The 18,802-nt window shown below is 39.3% G+C and overlaps 1 protein-coding gene across 4 annotated transcripts in view; it reads right to left on the reverse strand.

Annotated features, from left to right (window-relative positions):
* ubr3 (ubiquitin protein ligase E3 component n-recognin 3) overlaps window positions 1-18,802 on the reverse strand; it is a 111,539-nt gene that overhangs the window by 89,821 nt on the left and 2,916 nt on the right. For all 4 annotated transcript variants that reach the window (XM_012971084.3, XM_012971083.3, XM_012971082.3 and 1 more), the window contains exon 2: window positions 2,959-3,098. In XM_012971084.3, the coding sequence (XP_012826538.1) occupies window positions 2,959-3,098 (140 nt within the window). The remainder of the gene's footprint in view (window positions 1-2,958; window positions 3,099-18,802) is intronic.

Raw genomic sequence — 18,802 nt, forward strand, 5'->3', positions numbered from 1 at the left:
GGTTGAAAAGGATGATGTTTGTCTCCAATGTTAATAAATATGCCCCTAAGCAATGCATTGATGCTCTGTTAATGGAGCTGTTAAGCAGCAGTAATCCCTACAGTATGTTTCCATTTAAAGGTGTAGTTCAACTTTAGACTAACTTTTAGTATGATTCAGTCAGTGAAATTATGAGACAATTCTCAACTTGTCTTCATTTTTGTAGTTTTTGGATTATTTAGCTTTTTATTTAGCATCTCTCCAGTTTAGAATTTCAGAAGCTACCTGATCACTAGGGTCCAATTTACCCTTGCAACCAGGCAGTGGCTTGAATGAGACACTAGAAGATAAATTGGAGAGGGTCTGAATAGAAAAGCAATAAAACATAACTATAAAATTGTAGCCTCACAGAGCAATATTGTTTTGGATGCCGGTGTCCGTGACCCCCATCTGAAAACTAGAAAGAGGCAGACTATAAAAACATTAAACTGTATTTAAAAAAAATTAAAACCAACTGAAAATTAGCTAAGAAACAACAACTTTCCCCTTTAATTAACCATAACCATTTTTTTTTTTTTTTTTACTATAGAAACACTTAAAAAGCATTTTCTCTAGTTACAGCAGACATGGCATATGAATTTGGATGTAAGCTATGACCAATCATTGCAAGCTCTAACCCAAGTCAAAGCCAAGACCATGTGCTGTGACACCCACATACAATATGTTAGCGGGCACAAATTGTGATGGGAATGATAGGAAGAGGAGAGGCACAGCAAGAACTATGGTTAAGAAAGGATATCGGGTCTTTCAAAAAGATGGATTTCAAGCAAGCTCCCCCCCCCCCAAAAAAAAATATCACAAAATTATTCTGCCAAGAAACAAAATAAAGAAAGTTCTGCTTACCGCTAAATATTTTGAAACAAGCTTTAGTGTTATTAACTATAAGGTTAAGCATTTGGGATTAAAAACATATGCAGGCTACTTATAACCTTACATAGTTACATAGGGATGAAAAAGAGACCATCAAGAGTTTATCAAGTTCAACCCTTCCAACCATAAAGTAATTCTGTCATGATTTTTATGGTTTACGTTTTATTTTGAAATTACACTGTTTACATAGCAAATAATTCACTCTACCAACACATGTATTTTTTATAGTTGTGATATTGGTCTGTAGGATCTCCATAATTTAAGTCTACTAAACAATAATTTAAACATTAAAGGAACAGTAACACCAAAAAATGAAAGTGTATAAAAATAATTAATATATAATGTACTGTTGCCCTGCACTGGTAAAAGTTGTGTGTTTGCTTCAGAAAGACTACAGTTAATAGAAATAGCGGTTGTGTAGCCATGGGGGCAGCCATTTAAATTGAAAAAAGGAGAAAAGGCACAGGTTACATAAGAAGATAACAGATAACTGTGTAGAATACAATAGGAATCTATGCTACTTATCTGTTATCTGCTTAGTAACCTGTGCCTTTTCTCCTTTTTTCAATTTAAATGGCTGCCCCCATGGCTACACAGCAGGGTATTTATATAAACTGTAGTAGTGTTTAAGAAGCAAACACACAACTTTTACCAGTGCAGGGCAACAGTACATAATATATTAATTATTTTTATACACTTTCATTTTTTGGTGTTACTGTTCCTTTAAATAAACCCAATAGGATTGTTTTGTCTCCAATAAGGATTAATCTTATTTTCTTAATCTTAGTTGGGATCAAGTACAAGGTACTGCTTTAGTATTACAGGTATGGGATCTGTTATCCAGAAACCCAGAAAGTTCTGAATTACAGAAAGACCATCTCCCACAGATAAGAAAATAATTCAAATTTTTAAAAAGGTAATTATAATACAATACCTTGTACTTGATCCCAACTAAGATATAATTAATCCTTATTGTAGGCAAAACAGTCCTATTGGGGTTAAATCATGTTTAAATTATTTTTTAGTAGACTTAAGGTATGGAGATCCAAATTACGGTAAGATCCCTTATCCGGTTTCCAAGCATTCTGAATAACAGGTCCCATCCCTGTACAGAAAAAAAGAAATATGTTTTAAAAATTTGCATTATTTGATTAAAATGGATAGTCTATGGGAGATGACCTTCCCGTAATTTGGAACTTTCTGGATAACGGGTGTCCAGATAATTGATCCCATACCTGTATGAAGGTTCTCAACAGAGAACTTTTGGATAAGTATAGGTACTTTTGGATAATAAAATTAGGGATGTACCAAATGCACTATTTTGGTATTTGGCCATACCCCAAATGCTTTATGAGAGATATATATTATTTGTGATATGGTAATGAATCTGCAGCACAATTGCCTTAAATAACAATGAATGGTAAAAAAAACTAAAGTGCGTAAGAATGGCATCAATAAAAGAAAAAAAGTTTTTGGTATTTCCCAACCAGGATGGGGCAGATGTATGCACATAAGGTACTGCATTTTTTTTTTCTTTTTGATGATATTACAGACCTGAGAAGACAGTAGGAGAGTGAAATTACATGTGCAAAAAGGTGACAACCAAATGGTGGCTGCAAGAGTGATTTTGGGATATCTTCCTCATCTAAGTACTTGGTAATAGTAACACTTTTGAAAAATAAGAATAGCAGAAGGAGAGAGCATAAGCAGGAAACTGTGCTTTGCCCAAATTCCAGAAATAATATAGGGCATGAAACAGTTAAGTGAAAGAAACTGCTTATAACATAATAGCACAGATGGCAAACTGCAGATTGGACTGTATTAGTCAGGTTTTACATTGCCATATTAAATCATATTTTAAGTGTATGCTTTGAAATGAGATTTTGATTTGTTGAAAAAATATCCACCCAGTCTGTCCCACTTCCACATTCTTTATCATCGAACGCAAGAAACATATAAGGTACCTTTAAACGGCAAATGATGAGACCATTATCCTTAGTTATTAAACAAGCTACAAACCTTGAGTAAATGAGCAATCACATTACATACCTGGTTCACTATACCCATCTCTCAGATACTGAATGAGATAAAAGATAAAACGAGGTATAACCAATTCAGACATCACCAACAAGTCTTGGGGCACAGAGGGAACACAGGAGCTCAGCTTCACTCTATGTCTTTTACAAAACCTGAAAAGAAAAAGAAAATATATAATGGTCCCAAATCTATGCATTCTAATTGGTCATACATTTACAACTTCTAAATTAGTTTGAGAATAGATTATATCCTTAAATACATTTGAGAGATGATAAAAAGAAAGCAGATCTATAAAGAGGTAGTTCTCTTTAAAAGTAAGTATGATATTTAGAGATATTCTGAGACAATTTGCAGCTGGTCTTCATTTTTTAAGGTTTTTGATATATTTAGCTTTTTCTTTAATATCCCTTCACTCTGGAATTTTTAGTAGCTACCCAATCCACCGCAACCAGGAAGTAGTCTGAATAAGATACTAGAAGATATCTAGGAGAGGACCTGAATAGAAACAGAAGTAATAAAAGAGTAACAATATAATGGTAGTCCCACAAAGTAATAGGTTCCTGGCTTCTGGGGTCAGCGACCCCCATTTGAAAGCTGAAAAGGAGGACAAATAATTAAAAACCTATAACAAATGTAGACTGGTTAAAGAGTTGCTAGGAATAGGACATTCTCTAACATACTTAAAGTTAACCTTAAGGTGAACTGTCCCATCAAATGTGAATTTTTTTCACTTCCTGGGGGGGCAGATTCTTGGCCTGCGCTTATCTGCAGGCTCAGAACCCGCCCCATGAGGCATTAGACTTAGGTCTAAGGTTAATGGCACACGTTGCATTTTCTCCACCCCACACAAAGATTTGACCCCCTTCTGGCCATCTCTGTGCGCACTGGCAGGACTAGAATTAACCTGTCGCTGCATACGTAGAATGAATTCTGGCCGAAAAATGCACACAACCCAGTCCATGTTTGCAGTGACAGGCTGATTACAGGGATTCCGTGAAACAAAATGCTAGGTGGTTAGACTGTTTGGACCCAAACAGGATTTATGCTGTATTAGATTTTGTGATCTCCAACAACACAGGGACCGACGTGTTAACACAAGTGCTAAATTGCACAAGTACAGTTGGTTGCTACTGTCAACTGCAATTAGCACCTAGGTTCATAAATCAACATTACACAGTTTATTTGGAATCTGGGAAAATGCAACCATGATAATGTCTTATTTCATGTATGATACAAAAAAAAACATACATTGGGTCACTAGACTACAAAAAAACTGAACATTAACACTTTAGGATGGTTAGTTTGGCATATAAATTAAGATGTTTTCTCAATTAAAAACAAAGCACAAAAATAGTTGTCTTTTTGGTCTATTACCAGCGGATTGGAAGAAAGCTGATGTAATTAAAATGATTACAAAGTTTCTTCTTGGTAATTATAGGCCAGTACGTCTGACATCAGAAGTGGGGAAGTTACCTAAAGGTTTAATTACAATTCATAAAGCCATTCTCCTTTGCATAAGTAGTAATCAGTATGGTTTTATGGAGGTCAGACTAATCTGAAGTAGTAAATTGGACTGTGATGTTGAAGTAGATGTTCTCTATGTAAATCTTACTAGGACTTCTAATATAGAGTCCCTTAAAAGTTTGCTTTCTAAGGTCTGTTGGCCTTAGGGGTGCAATTTGTACATATAATTTGCACAGAAAGCTATAGATTGTATACTAAGACAGCTGGTAACTTTGCATTCTCTAAGGGGCACATATATATCAAAGCATAAGATTAAAGTTTACTACAAAAAATCTCACCCACTTTCTATTTATTCCTATGGGACTTTTAGAACCACATATGATGCAAATTCACCATTTGATAAATACACTTAGGAATGAATAGAGAGTGGGTGTATTTTTCTGTTGGTCACGCTAATCTCACACTTTAATAAATCAACCCCTACATTTACATGAGTTCTAAGTGGTGTGCTACAGGGCTCTGTATTTATTTAATCTGTTTATTAATTACTTGGAAGAAAACTTAGAAAGCACTGTATCTTTGTCAACTGCAGAAAACTATGCATAACTATTTGATATATCTAGAATGCATCATCCTTTGCTGGCAGCTCTTGGCAGACTGGCAATCTGGGAAGCTAAGTGACAGATTAGATTAAGTGTAGACAAATGTAAGGTTATACACTGAGGCTTTAAAAATATCTAAACCAAACACAGGCAACTTCAAACTGGCCAGGGCTGTTTCAGCACCTGCTGCGGCCCTGAGGCAGCTTCAGCTCTCTGCTTTACTTTTTAAGCGCCGGTTTAAAAATCATAGGATCAAATTGCCTTGTTGATTCGGTCTTCTCTAGAAGGCGTACATTACGATATGACTGTTGGCTACAGAGCCCGATATGGCCCAAAACATAGATGGCCATATCAGGCTAAGACATTTGGTGACCTCTTCAGGTGTATAGTCATCTTAAAACAGGAATATTTTTAAAGAAGAAGGATCTAGGGCAGGGGTAGGGAACCTATGGCTCGGGAGCCAGATGTGGCTCTTTTGATGGCTGCATCTGGCTCGCTGCCAAATCTTTAATGAAAAAAATAATGGGGGGGCGTGACCTGCGCTTGGCGGATAGAAGACGTGTTCTAAGCCTTAGAACATGTCTTCTATCCGCCGAGGGCAGGCCATGCCCTCCTCCGCATCGCATCCGGCATCCTTGGGACCCACCCTACCTTGCCCCTGCACTCGGCGGATAGAAGACGTGTTCTAAGCCTTAGAACACGTCTTCTATCCCCGAGCACAGGCCACACCCTCCTCTGCATCGCATCCGCATCCGTCATCCTTGGGACCCACCCTACCTTGCCCCGCAGCATCCTCAGCCAAACATATTGTATATGGCTCTCACAGAATTACATTTTAAAATATAATCTAGGGGTAATGCCACACAGGGCTAGGGATCAGCTGATCCGCTGGCATCTGCCTTTTTTTTGCATCTGAACCCAGAGCCAATCTGTCGTCCTGAGAGTAAACTTTGAATGAAAATAAAGATTCACACAATTTGCCAATGAAATCCGCTCCCAGGATGACACAGCGACCCTTGATTCAGACACAGAACAATGTGGATGTGAGCAGAGGGGCCAGTGTGCATCTACAGAAGAGAGTTGCAGTAAGTAATGCCAGTCAGCAGCAAGGGCAGAAAGGTACTGTCCTGTATTAAAAGGAGAATAGATTCATGGACATGGAGGAGAGGGTCATTCATCATTGTTACAAAGCACTGGTAAGGCCCTATCTAGAATGTGACACGCCAGCACACAGATAATTCTGCCTTACCTTCCTGTCTACAGTAATAAGCAGAACTGATAAACAAGGCATACAGGGTACTTTCCTAGTGAGCCAATATATACTTTTATGTATGTCATTAATCCCATGCAAAGGCTAATTTTTTTTTCCCATAACACCAGCCTATTTTTCTACTTGACTTTTATAATTTTGGTATGATCATACCAATTTCATAATTATCCTTGGAAGGGAAACTTAATTTGGCCCCAATCAGTTATGCATACTGAACAAAGAATGGTTGCCATGGAAATATCTTAATGCCCATATAGTGGGGACAGAAAACTGCAACAAAAAAAATATAATCTAGGAATGAATTACTAATGTCTAAAAAGGCCTAAAACAAAAACGAATGTATTTTTGGCAGATATAGGACATATACAAATAAATTCCTTCCATACTGACAATAAAAATACAGGAATTTAAATGCATTTTATAAATGCCATAAGATTCTGTGTACAATCCCACACTGATGCAACAAAATCAATTTTCCACAAAGAAAAACCTTAAAAAATGCTTATTTTGAGTTAAATACATCAATGTCACATCAGTAGATTGTCATTTTGTCAATACTATTCATTAGACATTTTTGTTCTTTGTTTTTTACCTTGAATTGTTTGTCTGTGGGCTCCTATTGTGAACAGCTGGCCCACCTGCACTACCGTCACCTAAAAATGCACAGCCATGTTTTCAAGCAATAATCATGTCATTTATTACATGACTGAAATCGCATCCAGCAAAAGCCAACACGACACCTCAGCTGCAAATAGATGCCAACAACTGCTCTAGCTGATAAAATGATTGAATTACAATTATTTATTTTATACAACTATTTTGTTGATCTATCTATAGTAGAAATGCTATTAGCTAATAAACTAGAAGCATATAAGCCATCATCAGTAAATGGAAGCAGATGAACTACACATGCGATTGTTTGACATCACAAACCTTTTCCCAAACCAAACTGAAACAGTCAGTTGTGACTGAAAATTTACACCATGCTTATGCAGCACTGGATTGGGCCGCCGCGGTACCGGGAAAGAACCCAGCGGGCCCCGGCGGCCCACCATTTAAAATGTTATTTGTTTTTTTAACTATATATGTTTTTTTTCAAAGAAAAACAAGTTAAAGCATTATACTAAAATGTTATTCTTGAACCAACAAATGTATTTTTTTAGCTGTAATATTGGTGTGTAGGCGCTTTCAGAAGGAGCCAGCACTACACATTAGATCTGCTTTTAGGTATCCTATTGTTTCTCCTACTCCCATGTAACTGGAGGAGTCCCAAGCCGGACTTGGATTTCTTACTATTGAGTGCTATTCTGATACCTACTGGGAGCTGCTATCTTGCTTTGTTCCCATTGTTCTGCTGATCGACTGCTGGGAGGGGGGTGAAATCACTCCAACTTGCAGCGCAGCAGTAAAGTGTGGCTGAAGTTTAAAAGAGCACAGGTCACATGGTTGTGGTACCCTGGGACATGAAGACTATGGCTAGCCCCATGTGAAATTTCAAAATATAATATTAAGAAATCTGTTTGCACTTTTGATGACTGATGTGCATGACCAGTATGTTAACACTGCTGCTTGCCTGGTGTGCCCCTGTGTGGCAAAGGCTGTTCTAGATCCAAATGACCCATCCCAATAAACCTTTATACAGAACATTCCTATGCTAGAATAGCATTTTTTTTTATATAAAATGAGGACCAGTGACCTATATAACAGCACTTAGCTTTATATGGTCACAAACTCCTTTATGACTTTATATTTACCAGTACAGGTATAGGACCCGTTATCCAGAATGCTCGGGACCTGGGGTTTTCCGGATAAGGAGTCTTTCCGTAATTCGGATCTCCTACCTTAAATTAAAAATTAATTTAACAGTAATTAAACCCAATAGGATTGTTTTGGCTCCAATAAGGATTAATTATATCTTAGTTGGGATGAAGTACAAGATACTGTTTTATTATTACAGAGAAAAAGGAAACCTTTTTTAAAAATGTGAATTATTTTATTAAATTAGAGTCTATGGGAGATGGCCCTTCCATAATTTGGAACTTTCTGTATAACGGGTTTCCGGATAAGTGGTCTGGTACCTGTACTGGGAACTAGCGATGTGCAGGTCAAAATATTTTCAACTTGCACCCAATACTAATTAACTGTACGACAATCTGAACCTGACCCCGCTGCACAGGTTTTATATACCCATGACCAACCCAACCTTTTGCTGACGAGGGGACCAGCACCACCCTGTCACTTGTGGAGCTTGGCACGGCAAAGAGATGCTGTGGGAGCAGCCAGAGGGCAATTGATCAGCCTGAAACCGCCCCACCTATGGGTTTCAAGCCGAGCCATGGAAGGGTCACAGGTTTAAAAAGATGCTACCATTGGCCCAATAAGATAACTGTGGTGCTGGGAATACCAAGACAATTGGTTTCTGCTTTATTTAGTCCTGGTTCCCCTGGGACAAGTGCATTCAGGAGCCACTTGTCCCCCACTCTGCTCAGTGCTTAGGGTCCTGCTCTAATTTTAACAGCCTTCCAGAAAAATAGTCATACATATAAAAATTATTTCTCAAAAGCTATTACATACTGCACAGTAAAAAAAAAACGTCACCGACTTATTTCAGTGTATTTCACGACTTTCTGCAGTTAAAAAAAATGTTTTGCAAAGTGAAACAGGACAAATATGCTCATCACTACACAGGACTGTGTGTTGGGAAATCAACCCTTTTTAGACTTCCTTGACACAGGCGGTTACAGAAACCTAGTCAAATTACCTGCCTTGAACTTGGAATCAAAACAAATGCTCAGTGCAAATCAGTCTATAAGCCAGCCAAGTTTTTTTCTGGCCAACACGTCCGTATCATATGATCGTTCACAAGACTGGAAATACAAATTTAGTTTTTTCTATTTCAAAGAATGGTGTAGATAAAAAGTAAATTGATAACACTGTAAGGTTTAACTGTACAGTTCAATTTCTGTGGTTTTCCTGATGAGGTTTTAGACCCTCCTAACAGTGGCCTTTGGGGGTGCTGGGAGTTACAAACCAACTACACCAAAAGGAGTAGGCAGGACAGACTGATACGCACAGGATAATCTGTCTGTATTACTGTGGGTCTACTTAGATATATGTAAGCAATGCATACAGATTTCCAAGCTGGTCTTTAGCCACCCTCATGATATATCTCCTTTATCACCCAGGGGAATAAAATTACTCCAGCTCCTGGTGCTGCTTAGTTTAGTCTTTGCCAAAATCAGCTACTTTTGGCCACATTGCCTCCCTGACTTTTATATATATCTGAAATAAAAATGCAAAATGCAAAGAAATAAGGAGGATTATTAGAAAAATAATGACAAAATAAAGACAAAGCAGAATCAACAGAAGGTCAGAAACCGGATCATAGAAGCTAGGGAAGCCTTCCAACATAAGTATAAGTAAACAATGACATCTTTTAAATAGAATTCAAGCCAGCAGGGTGATTAATCAAGTAAAAAAAAACTCTGTAAATTGTGTTTTAAAGGTGTACATTTAAAACATTGGTAGAGCTTATATGTTTCTTCTCACTGTCTAAATTATATAAGTGCTATAAGATTTAATACACAGCTGGTATTAGGTACCGGCACCTTGCGAAAAAATCATATTAGTCACAATAATATCGTATTGGCAATCCGAAAGTCCCAAAATGTTCTTACCGAACGATTGTAAACAGCGGCAGAACTTTTTCGAATTTTTGCACACAAGCGTACGAAAAAGTCACTCAAGCGCAAAAAAACGGCGAAAATACACTCAGAGCGTTCGAATAAATGCTCCAAGCGTTTGTGTCGTAAAGGAACAGTAACACCAAAAATGAAAGTGTATTAAAGTATTTAAAATATAATGTACTGTTACCCTGCACAGGTAAAATTGTGTACATGCTAAAGTAACAGTACTATAGCTTATATAAATAAGCTGCTCTGTAGCCCGGGGGCAGCCATTCAACCTGGAAAAAAGGAGAAAAGGCACAGGTTACATAGCAGATAACAGATAAGCTCTGTAGAATATAATGGGGCTTTATCTGTTATCTGCTATGTGCCTGTGCCTTTTCTTCTTTGAATGGCTGCCCCCATGGCTACTCAGCAGCTTTGTTTATATAAACTATAGACTTTCTGAGGCAAACACACCAGCTGTACCAGCACAGGGCAACAGTACGTTATATTGTAATTATTTTTATACACTTTCATTTTTTGGTGTTACGGTTCCTTTAATAAATCTCCCCCTAAATGTCCGAGAATCCAGTGAGTTTTAGCTGAATAACAGCTATAGGTTGCAGGTTGGACAGATCAAATTCCTGAGATCATCTTTCTTAAAGGTAAGATGTAAAACTTCTTTTCATCTGTGGAGGCACTGTGCACTGCCCCATTTTTTATCCTACCAACAAACCAACTGATATCCATGGTACATAGACATCTGTTATACATGGAGTATATGTACCAAAGACTAAACAATTTTGAACGGTTCCATCAGCTCATGTATGGCTACCTTTACTGTACTCAAAGCATCAGCCCCTACCAAGAAAAAAATTTAAGGGAGCAGAATTTATTTCTTCAAGATCTACGATTTTCAGAACAGGGGTTTCCAAGGAACAATCAAAAAAGACATTCTGGTGCTATGGATATCAGTCAATTTGTTGATAAGGCAAGCTTGAAAATTCTGGTGTAAAAAAAAGAAAGCTAAAAACAATTAAAGATTAAATTCAACCACTCAATTCAATAGGATAGGTGAACCTTGGACAGTTACACATTTGGGGTAGAAAACCACTATTACTTTTGAAAACAAGTCACCTTTTTCTATGGGGGTGGTGGTAGGCATCAAAGTATTGTAGGGCAATAGTGCATGCCTATCACTCTACAAACTAAGTCACATGGGATAGATTATATAATAGATTCTAGTAGCAGGTTTGGTGCTCAGACTTCATGTGTGACTTTTAATACATATAATACTCAAAGGTATTAGCTACTGGAGACAGTCACTCGTCTCAACTACTTAATGTGGTAATAATCACAATCTATGCCTCCAAGCCTCATTGATGTAAGGGGTTAATTCAGACATAGTCATCTAAGAATATAAATGGAGTCTGTATTGCACTACAGCCCTGTGCCAATTCATATGAACCCAAACACACACCTACAAACAGGCCTGGACTCCGGCGTTCCACACTGCACCAACCCTGATGGGCACCGGTGCAGCTCCTCTCTCTCTAGCCTTTGAGTCACATACAGGTATCAGTCTTGGCTAAAGATTTAGCAGGTGCATGAAATGATGGCTTTATTTCTAAGCGCCGATACACCAACAAATCTACCTTAATTAACAGTGTTCTGCATCGACAGAATAAAGTGTATGATCACTGTGCCACTGCAGATGCTGCCACCATTCCCGAAACCCAAAGACCTGCCCATTTTAGACTGGTTTGTGTATCTGATGATAATGATAAAACTCTAGTGGCAAAGGATGGTGTTTCAATAGTGTTCATGTTAAGGATGTCTGGTCACCTTAAGGTTTATGGCATACCTAATAAAAGAAAACTTAATTCTAAGCACCTTTGCACTATAAGTTCATTACATATTTGTAAAGGTTTTTGAGTTATTTGGATATATAATTGGTATTAGAAGCAGTCTGCCTGTCCTTCTCTATTCTCTGCCCTGGGGCTCTGGCGTTTGAATCAATATAACAAACGGCAGCAGATTTTACAGACCTGATTTGCTGGAGGGGCCTGGAACTTGCAACATTGTTTAAAAAGTAACAACCAGGAGTTCAGCAAATGCTGCTTTCTATAGCAATTAAATGTATAAATAACTTTTAAAGCACTAATAATTTTTAATAAATGGATATTGGAAAGTTGCCTAGAATTATGTTTTCTTTTCTTAGGCAAAAAAATATTTGTGGGGTTGACATGTCCTTTAAGAGGCAACAGGCTATAACCAGGTGCTATATTCAGATAGCTCCAAGCTACATGAATAAACATGCCTAAAATTAATATGCTTGGACAATAAGTGATTTTTATTAAAATACATTAAAATTGGATATAAGCTAATTAACACAGTAGACATGTAATAGATTTAGCAAAGAATTTTTTTAATTTTTCTTCAGCCCACTGAAAACAGACCCAACTCGAAATCAAATCTAATCATCCTTACTTGTAAAACTTGTAAAACCATCAGATGTCTCCATTTTAAAATGACTAACTGGCAAGCACTAAGCCTCCTTGTGTCATGGTAAACACGTTGTGTCATGCATCACCTGCCACATTGGGACACAAATCTTGGACTGCTGCTGCTTCTGACAGTTTCGGGATCCAACAAGTGGTGGATGACCATGCTGATCCGTCTGTGAACTATTTGTAGGTCTCTGCTATATTTAGATGATCCAGGCCTGACTGTTGCTGTCGAAGTGATGTAAGCACTAAGACACCAGACTGAGAGACCCGACTGCAATACTTTAAGTGTTTAAATGATTGTGTGGAAACTGTGCATGTTTTACAAGTTTAGAATAACTTTATACATACTACTTAATTTGATTTTTTGGCTAACACCCCCTTATGGCCATGACAGATGGTACGGTATTTTGTCACCCACAGAAAATCTCCTACCCTCCCACATCCATAGGAATCAGCACATGTAAAGTGTTCTGCATGCAGTGATTCCAGTGAATCTGAAGGGGTAGGTATTTACAGGCATTTTCTCGCCCAAGGGAGAGGAGCTTTCACATAGGGCGACAAAGGGTAGCATCTGTTGTCATGGCCCCTAAGGAAGTCAACAGAAAGCAATGGTGCTAGGAAACATTTCAAACAGCACTTATGACTGATACAGACTGCATCTTATACTTAATTCACAGCCCAAAAAAAGGAACAATATCTCTTTAATGCAAAAGAGACAATACTACTTTATGCTGCAGAGATCTCTCCTACAAGCTGCAAAATAGAAAAGGAGAGGACAAGGAGCTGTTATTGATCATTCACTGGATATTGATAATAAAACTGATTATAAAAATGCAATAAACATTTTCTGCCACTGTGCCTTCCCTCATTTTCCCAAACATGGTTGTGCCCTAGGCAGGTACCCCTGCTGACTATCTCTACTTTGGCCCTAAGTAAAGTAAATAGTTCTGAAGGGAATACAAAAATCCAGTATGTTTTAAAAGAAAAGGCACTAGTAGTTCTGCTACCATTTTGGGCCAGGGGAGTGATTTTGCTCCCCTTAATGTTCTAGCACTTGTACCCAACATTTTCTTCAACTACCACTTGTGTTTTGTGCTTCTGTACCAGCCCTAATCTACCACTGTCCTTTAGCAGTGAAGATCTGTGCTTGTAAAAATGCCCCCAGTAGCAACCCAATAGAAATGATTAACGATCTGACCTGTAGCAACAGCTTCTATGAAAGATGTAACCCTCACATTCTGATGACAGCAGCTAGGAACACACGGAGCATGTGCAGAGCCACTGACACACAAGATAAGCTAACGTGACTCAAAGATAGGGAGCTGCTGTTAACGAGGAACCGATTGTTACTTTTATAGGGCTGATAAACCCATTGGTGGGTACAGTAAGTTCAGTATATAAAGTACAGCATTTCTACACATTCTTTTTAAGGCTTTACATTTTGCCCCTGTACACAGTCCCCATACCTACAGGTTCAGCAGCACAGAGCATTCTCAAGGATGTATGCTGACTTAGGATCTAGCCTGAATATGAAAGCACCTTTAGAAAAGATCCACAGGCTACTAGAACACTATACCACAGAGGTACATTTGCTGAAGAAGCTATTTAGCCAATTATTTTCTTGTCCTTTTACGTCAAAAAAGTTATGAAGACAATTTCAAAGAACAGTGCATAACACAATATAAAGTATATTAAAAAGCACTACAATTCCGTTGGGTCTGGTGCCATGTGAAAAAAAACAGTGGAGAATATACCTCCTGCCATCAGCCAGAAGACCCAGTAAGATCAAGTGATTCTGCCGGGAAGTAACCGGGCAAGCAGATGGGCCTGCTGGTCTTTTTTTCTACTGTTATTTTTCTCTCTGTGATTCACAGCATTCTCTGCCAACCTGCACAGCCACATCAAGTGACAAGACTGGCACAGGCATCTTCGATAAACATTATAAGATAAAATGATCATTATACAACCAAATTCTTGCATCAGACCCCATTTGTTTTCTGCCCTTTCCATTGGAATATAAATATACAAGATCAAGGTACAACATTTACAGTCAAGGGCTGATTTGAATCATGGCCCCTTCTCATAAGTTTGTATGAAACGCACTTACATGTTTTGGCACACACCCAGGCACACCCTGCTATAAAAGTATAGAACCTTTTCATATTTTTCACATAGCACATTATGCACATTGTGGTTACAGGTGACATTATACATGTATAAAGGCAAAGAGAGCTTTCCCAACAAAGTGCCAAACAAGTCATGCTTACAAGCCCATAGTCTTTGCTGAATGTGCACTACACATCAGGTTCGCAGGCATAATGTTACAAGAACTGAAACAGCTGATTTGCAACTAGTGTCACACACTGACAGATCTCCCTGTAATATCTTCATTATACAGTAACATGCCCTGACCCATCCATGAGCCTCAGCTTATTTGTATACATATACAAAAGTGACTTTCATATAAGTGTCACAATTTAAGGGGTCTAATTTCATTGTCTTTAACACTTGTTTGAATACTGAGTCACAAAATGGCAGATAGTGCTCCTTAGGTCTACAGCACACGTAGCATTTTTGATATATGAAGTGGAAAAGCATCCAATACTTCTCCAGATAACCTGTAATTTGCATGAATGGGACAGCCGTTTTGTGAATTTTGTGAATGTGTGGCAAATGCCACTAGGGAGCCAAGGTGGCGGTAGTTCCAGGGTTCCAACAACAGGATTCCTCAACAGGTGCACCAGGCTTGCACCAAGCAAATGAGATACAAACATGATTTTGAACACACGCTATGAAGGTGACGCAACCTTAACTGTGGAAATGCTTGACACAATTTGCACCCAATTTACATCAAAACGCAAGTGGAACTGTTTCCCTTTTGACTTGTGCCAGACACAGCTCTGTGCTTGGTCACAATGACACTGGAATTGTGGGAAACAAATATGGTGAATTGCACCAGATTCACATTCGTAAATTACATTTTAATGCACATTAAGCTTATACTTTTAAAGCAATTGTCCATCTTTTAATAATGGTACATAAGCACAGTTCTACACAGGCACAGGTATGGGATCAATTGTCAAGAATGCTTGAGACCTTGGGTTTTTCATATAAGGAATCTTCCTGTAACCTGGATCTCCGTACCTCCATAAGTTTGCTAAAAATCATTTAAAAATTACATAAAGCAAATAGGATTGTTTTGCCACCAATATGGATTTGTGCAGCTTCCCATCAAGTAATGTTTCATTATTACAGAGAAAAGGAAATCATTTTTCAAAACTAGTATTTTGTGGTTATAATGGAGTCTATAGGAGATGGCAAATGTTCAAACTCTCCCTAAAGACTCATCTGTTTAGGGAAACATATTCAATGTATCATGACTGATCAGACATTTATTTATATATCATAAATCATCAATCTGTTTCCATATGCCTTTTGTTTCAAATGTACCCTTAACCCATTTACATTGTAGGTAGGGCCCTCTAATCCTATTATTACTCAGTAAACCCGTGTTTATTAAATTATTGCAAGATCCCTGTTCTTTAGAAATTAATGTAAAGCACGGCGTAATTTGCTGGCACTGCATAAATAAATGGTGATGGCCTTCCCATAATTCGGAGCTTTCTGGATAACAGGTTCCAGATAACAGATCCCATGCCAATAGTGCCACACACACACAAAAGGAAAGGCTAGCTAGAGCTGTAGTATTGCATGTAATATGCACAGATCCTCATCTGCATGCGCAGTGTCACACACTGACAGCTACTTCTCTGTATGCGTAACATGGCACACTGACACACTCTGTTTGTTACTGAGTCAGATTGAGAAACCTGCAGCTTTTAGTGAGTAGCACAATGACAATCACTATTTGCTTGCAGAAGATACCCACACTAAGAGGCCTTGTGGATTGTTTTTCCCCCTATTGCACATAATGACATTTCCCTGTGTGCTAGCTAAGTGCCACAGACAGACAGGGCATTGTTTGTCTTTCATGTGTTACACACGGAAAGAAACCTGGTCATTTCAATGGCATGCAAGAAGAGTTTATGAATAGAGACTGTCAGGCCGCTGTCTGCTTGGTGTGTCACAGCCCCCCATTTTTGGTTGGTGGTTTAAAGTTGCCATACACAGTCTGCAGGACCAAAACCGTCAGTTTATCTACCCATGTATTAGCACCCCCGACAGGCCTACCTGACCAACATTTGACCTAAAACTGGCACGATTGAGTGTGTTTGATTTTCCATCAGAACAGGGACCAAATTTGCTAGGTGGTGCCGTCCTCGGAGAACCTCATACCGTGTATGCCTTTAGACCTTGACATATCACTGTTGTCTTGCATTGTCAAAAACTAACAATCATAGTAAATCTTGCTTGTGTCACATTCCTTGATAGACAAATTGCCTGCCTGCACAGCACTGCACAATGACACTATATCAACAGTGCCCCAATCTGCTTAGAGAATGTAACACAACAGCAACCCTCAGCATCAGACACTAATAGATCCCTGTAAGCTTGATTGGAGTCATGGGCTGACAGAGTTTATGCATTTTACCAGCCCTGCCTAATATTAGTGGCAACCCTAAGTGTTTCTGGTTTAAAAAAATATCAGGCATTAAAAGACCTTTGTTAGCTTACACTGTATGAAACACTGACAAAACTCTTGACCTCTTGCATAGTGTCACACAGTCACACCCTTGACAGAGAGCATGGTAATTATCAGATCATTGACTACTTGCCTAGTGTCACAAGCTGACCCGACTGACATACAAAGTATCACGCTCAAAGGCCAAACCTTGCACCAGATGACAACCAGTGACAAACCTGTGACAATTTACCTAGTGACACAGACACACCCTTCACTACTTACATACTGTCACACACACACTAACACACCCTCGACTGCTAGCTCTGTGTCACAGACTGCCACATCACTGACAGCAGAGCATTATGGTGTACATCACTCATGTCAAACACAAGGCCCGCGGGCCAAATCCGGCCCGCCAGGCCTTGCAATGTGGCCCGCACTGCGCTGTCATAGGAGGCTTGTGATCTTGCGCCAATCTATTACGCATGCGCAGTACCGCCGCTCCCTAAGTCTTCGCCAGTGGCTCCTTCTGTCTTATGCTGCGGCAACAGGCCCTTTTATAAGGTTGCGCCCGTGCGTATGACGTCACACGTCAGCGACGAGGCGCAACCTTATAGTAGTGCCTGTTGCCGCAGCATAAGACAGAAGGAGCCGCCGACATCACAGGTCTGTTGGGGGTACTTTCTGTGGGGGCTCTGTGTGTGCGGGCTGGCTACTGTCTATGGGGGGTACTGTGTATGAGGCAATTGGGGGCACTTTGTGTGGGGGCTACTGTCTATGGGGGGTACTGTGTATGAGGCAATTGGGGGCACTTTGTGTGGGGGCTACTGTCTATGGGGGGTACTGTGTATGAGGCAATTGGGGGCACTTTGTGTGGGGGCTACTGTCTATGGGGGATACTGTGTATGAGGCAATTGGGGGCACTTTGTGTGGGGGCTACTGTCTATGGAGGGTACTGTTTATGGGGGCAATTGGGGCACTGTTTATGGGGGCAATTGGGGGTACTTTCTATGTGGGCACTGTGTGTGGGGTCTACTGTCTATGGGGGATACTGTGTATGAGGCAATTGGGGGCACTTTGTGTGGGGGCTACTGTCTATGGGGGATACTGTGTATGAGGCAATTGGGGGCACTTTGTGTGGGGGCTACTGTCTATGGAGGGTACTGTTTATGGGGGCAATTGGGGGTACTTTCTATGGGGGCAATTGGGGGCACTGTGTGTGGGGGCTACTGTCTATGGAGGGGTACTCACTCATTTTAAATTCACATTTCTGGTTAACATTGTCAGTTTATGACTGTTCAGTAAACCATTCGGCCCGCGATTTAGGCTGGATTTTAGATTTTGGCCCCTTCTCTGATTGAGTTCGACACCCCTGGTGTACATTGTCATACACTGATATACCTGTGTTTGCACATACTGAGTCACTGAATGCCAATATTTAGTATGGTTCTGTATTTAGCAGCTCGGTCTCATTTTTGCACCTTTACTAGACCCTTTTTGGATTCCACACTGTTAAACACTACTTGGAAAATGAAAGCAAAGACCTGATTGGTTGCTAGTGGCAACTGCATTTGTGTAATTAAACACCTACATTTTGCTGCCTTCTGGCTTTCAAGCTGTACGGCACTAAGATACCTGGTTTCTAAAGCACAGAGTAACACAATAACACTGCACACTGAAAATTATTCACTATCAAAAACTAGTTGGGTCTGCATAGTGTAACTTACTGACAAACTCTTGGTGGATGGAATTGTCAC

The sequence above is a fragment of the Xenopus tropicalis genome, chromosome 9, assembly GCF_000004195.4.
Source record: "Xenopus tropicalis strain Nigerian chromosome 9, UCB_Xtro_10.0, whole genome shotgun sequence".
NCBI classification, from domain to species: Eukaryota; Metazoa; Chordata; class Amphibia; order Anura; family Pipidae; genus Xenopus; species Xenopus tropicalis.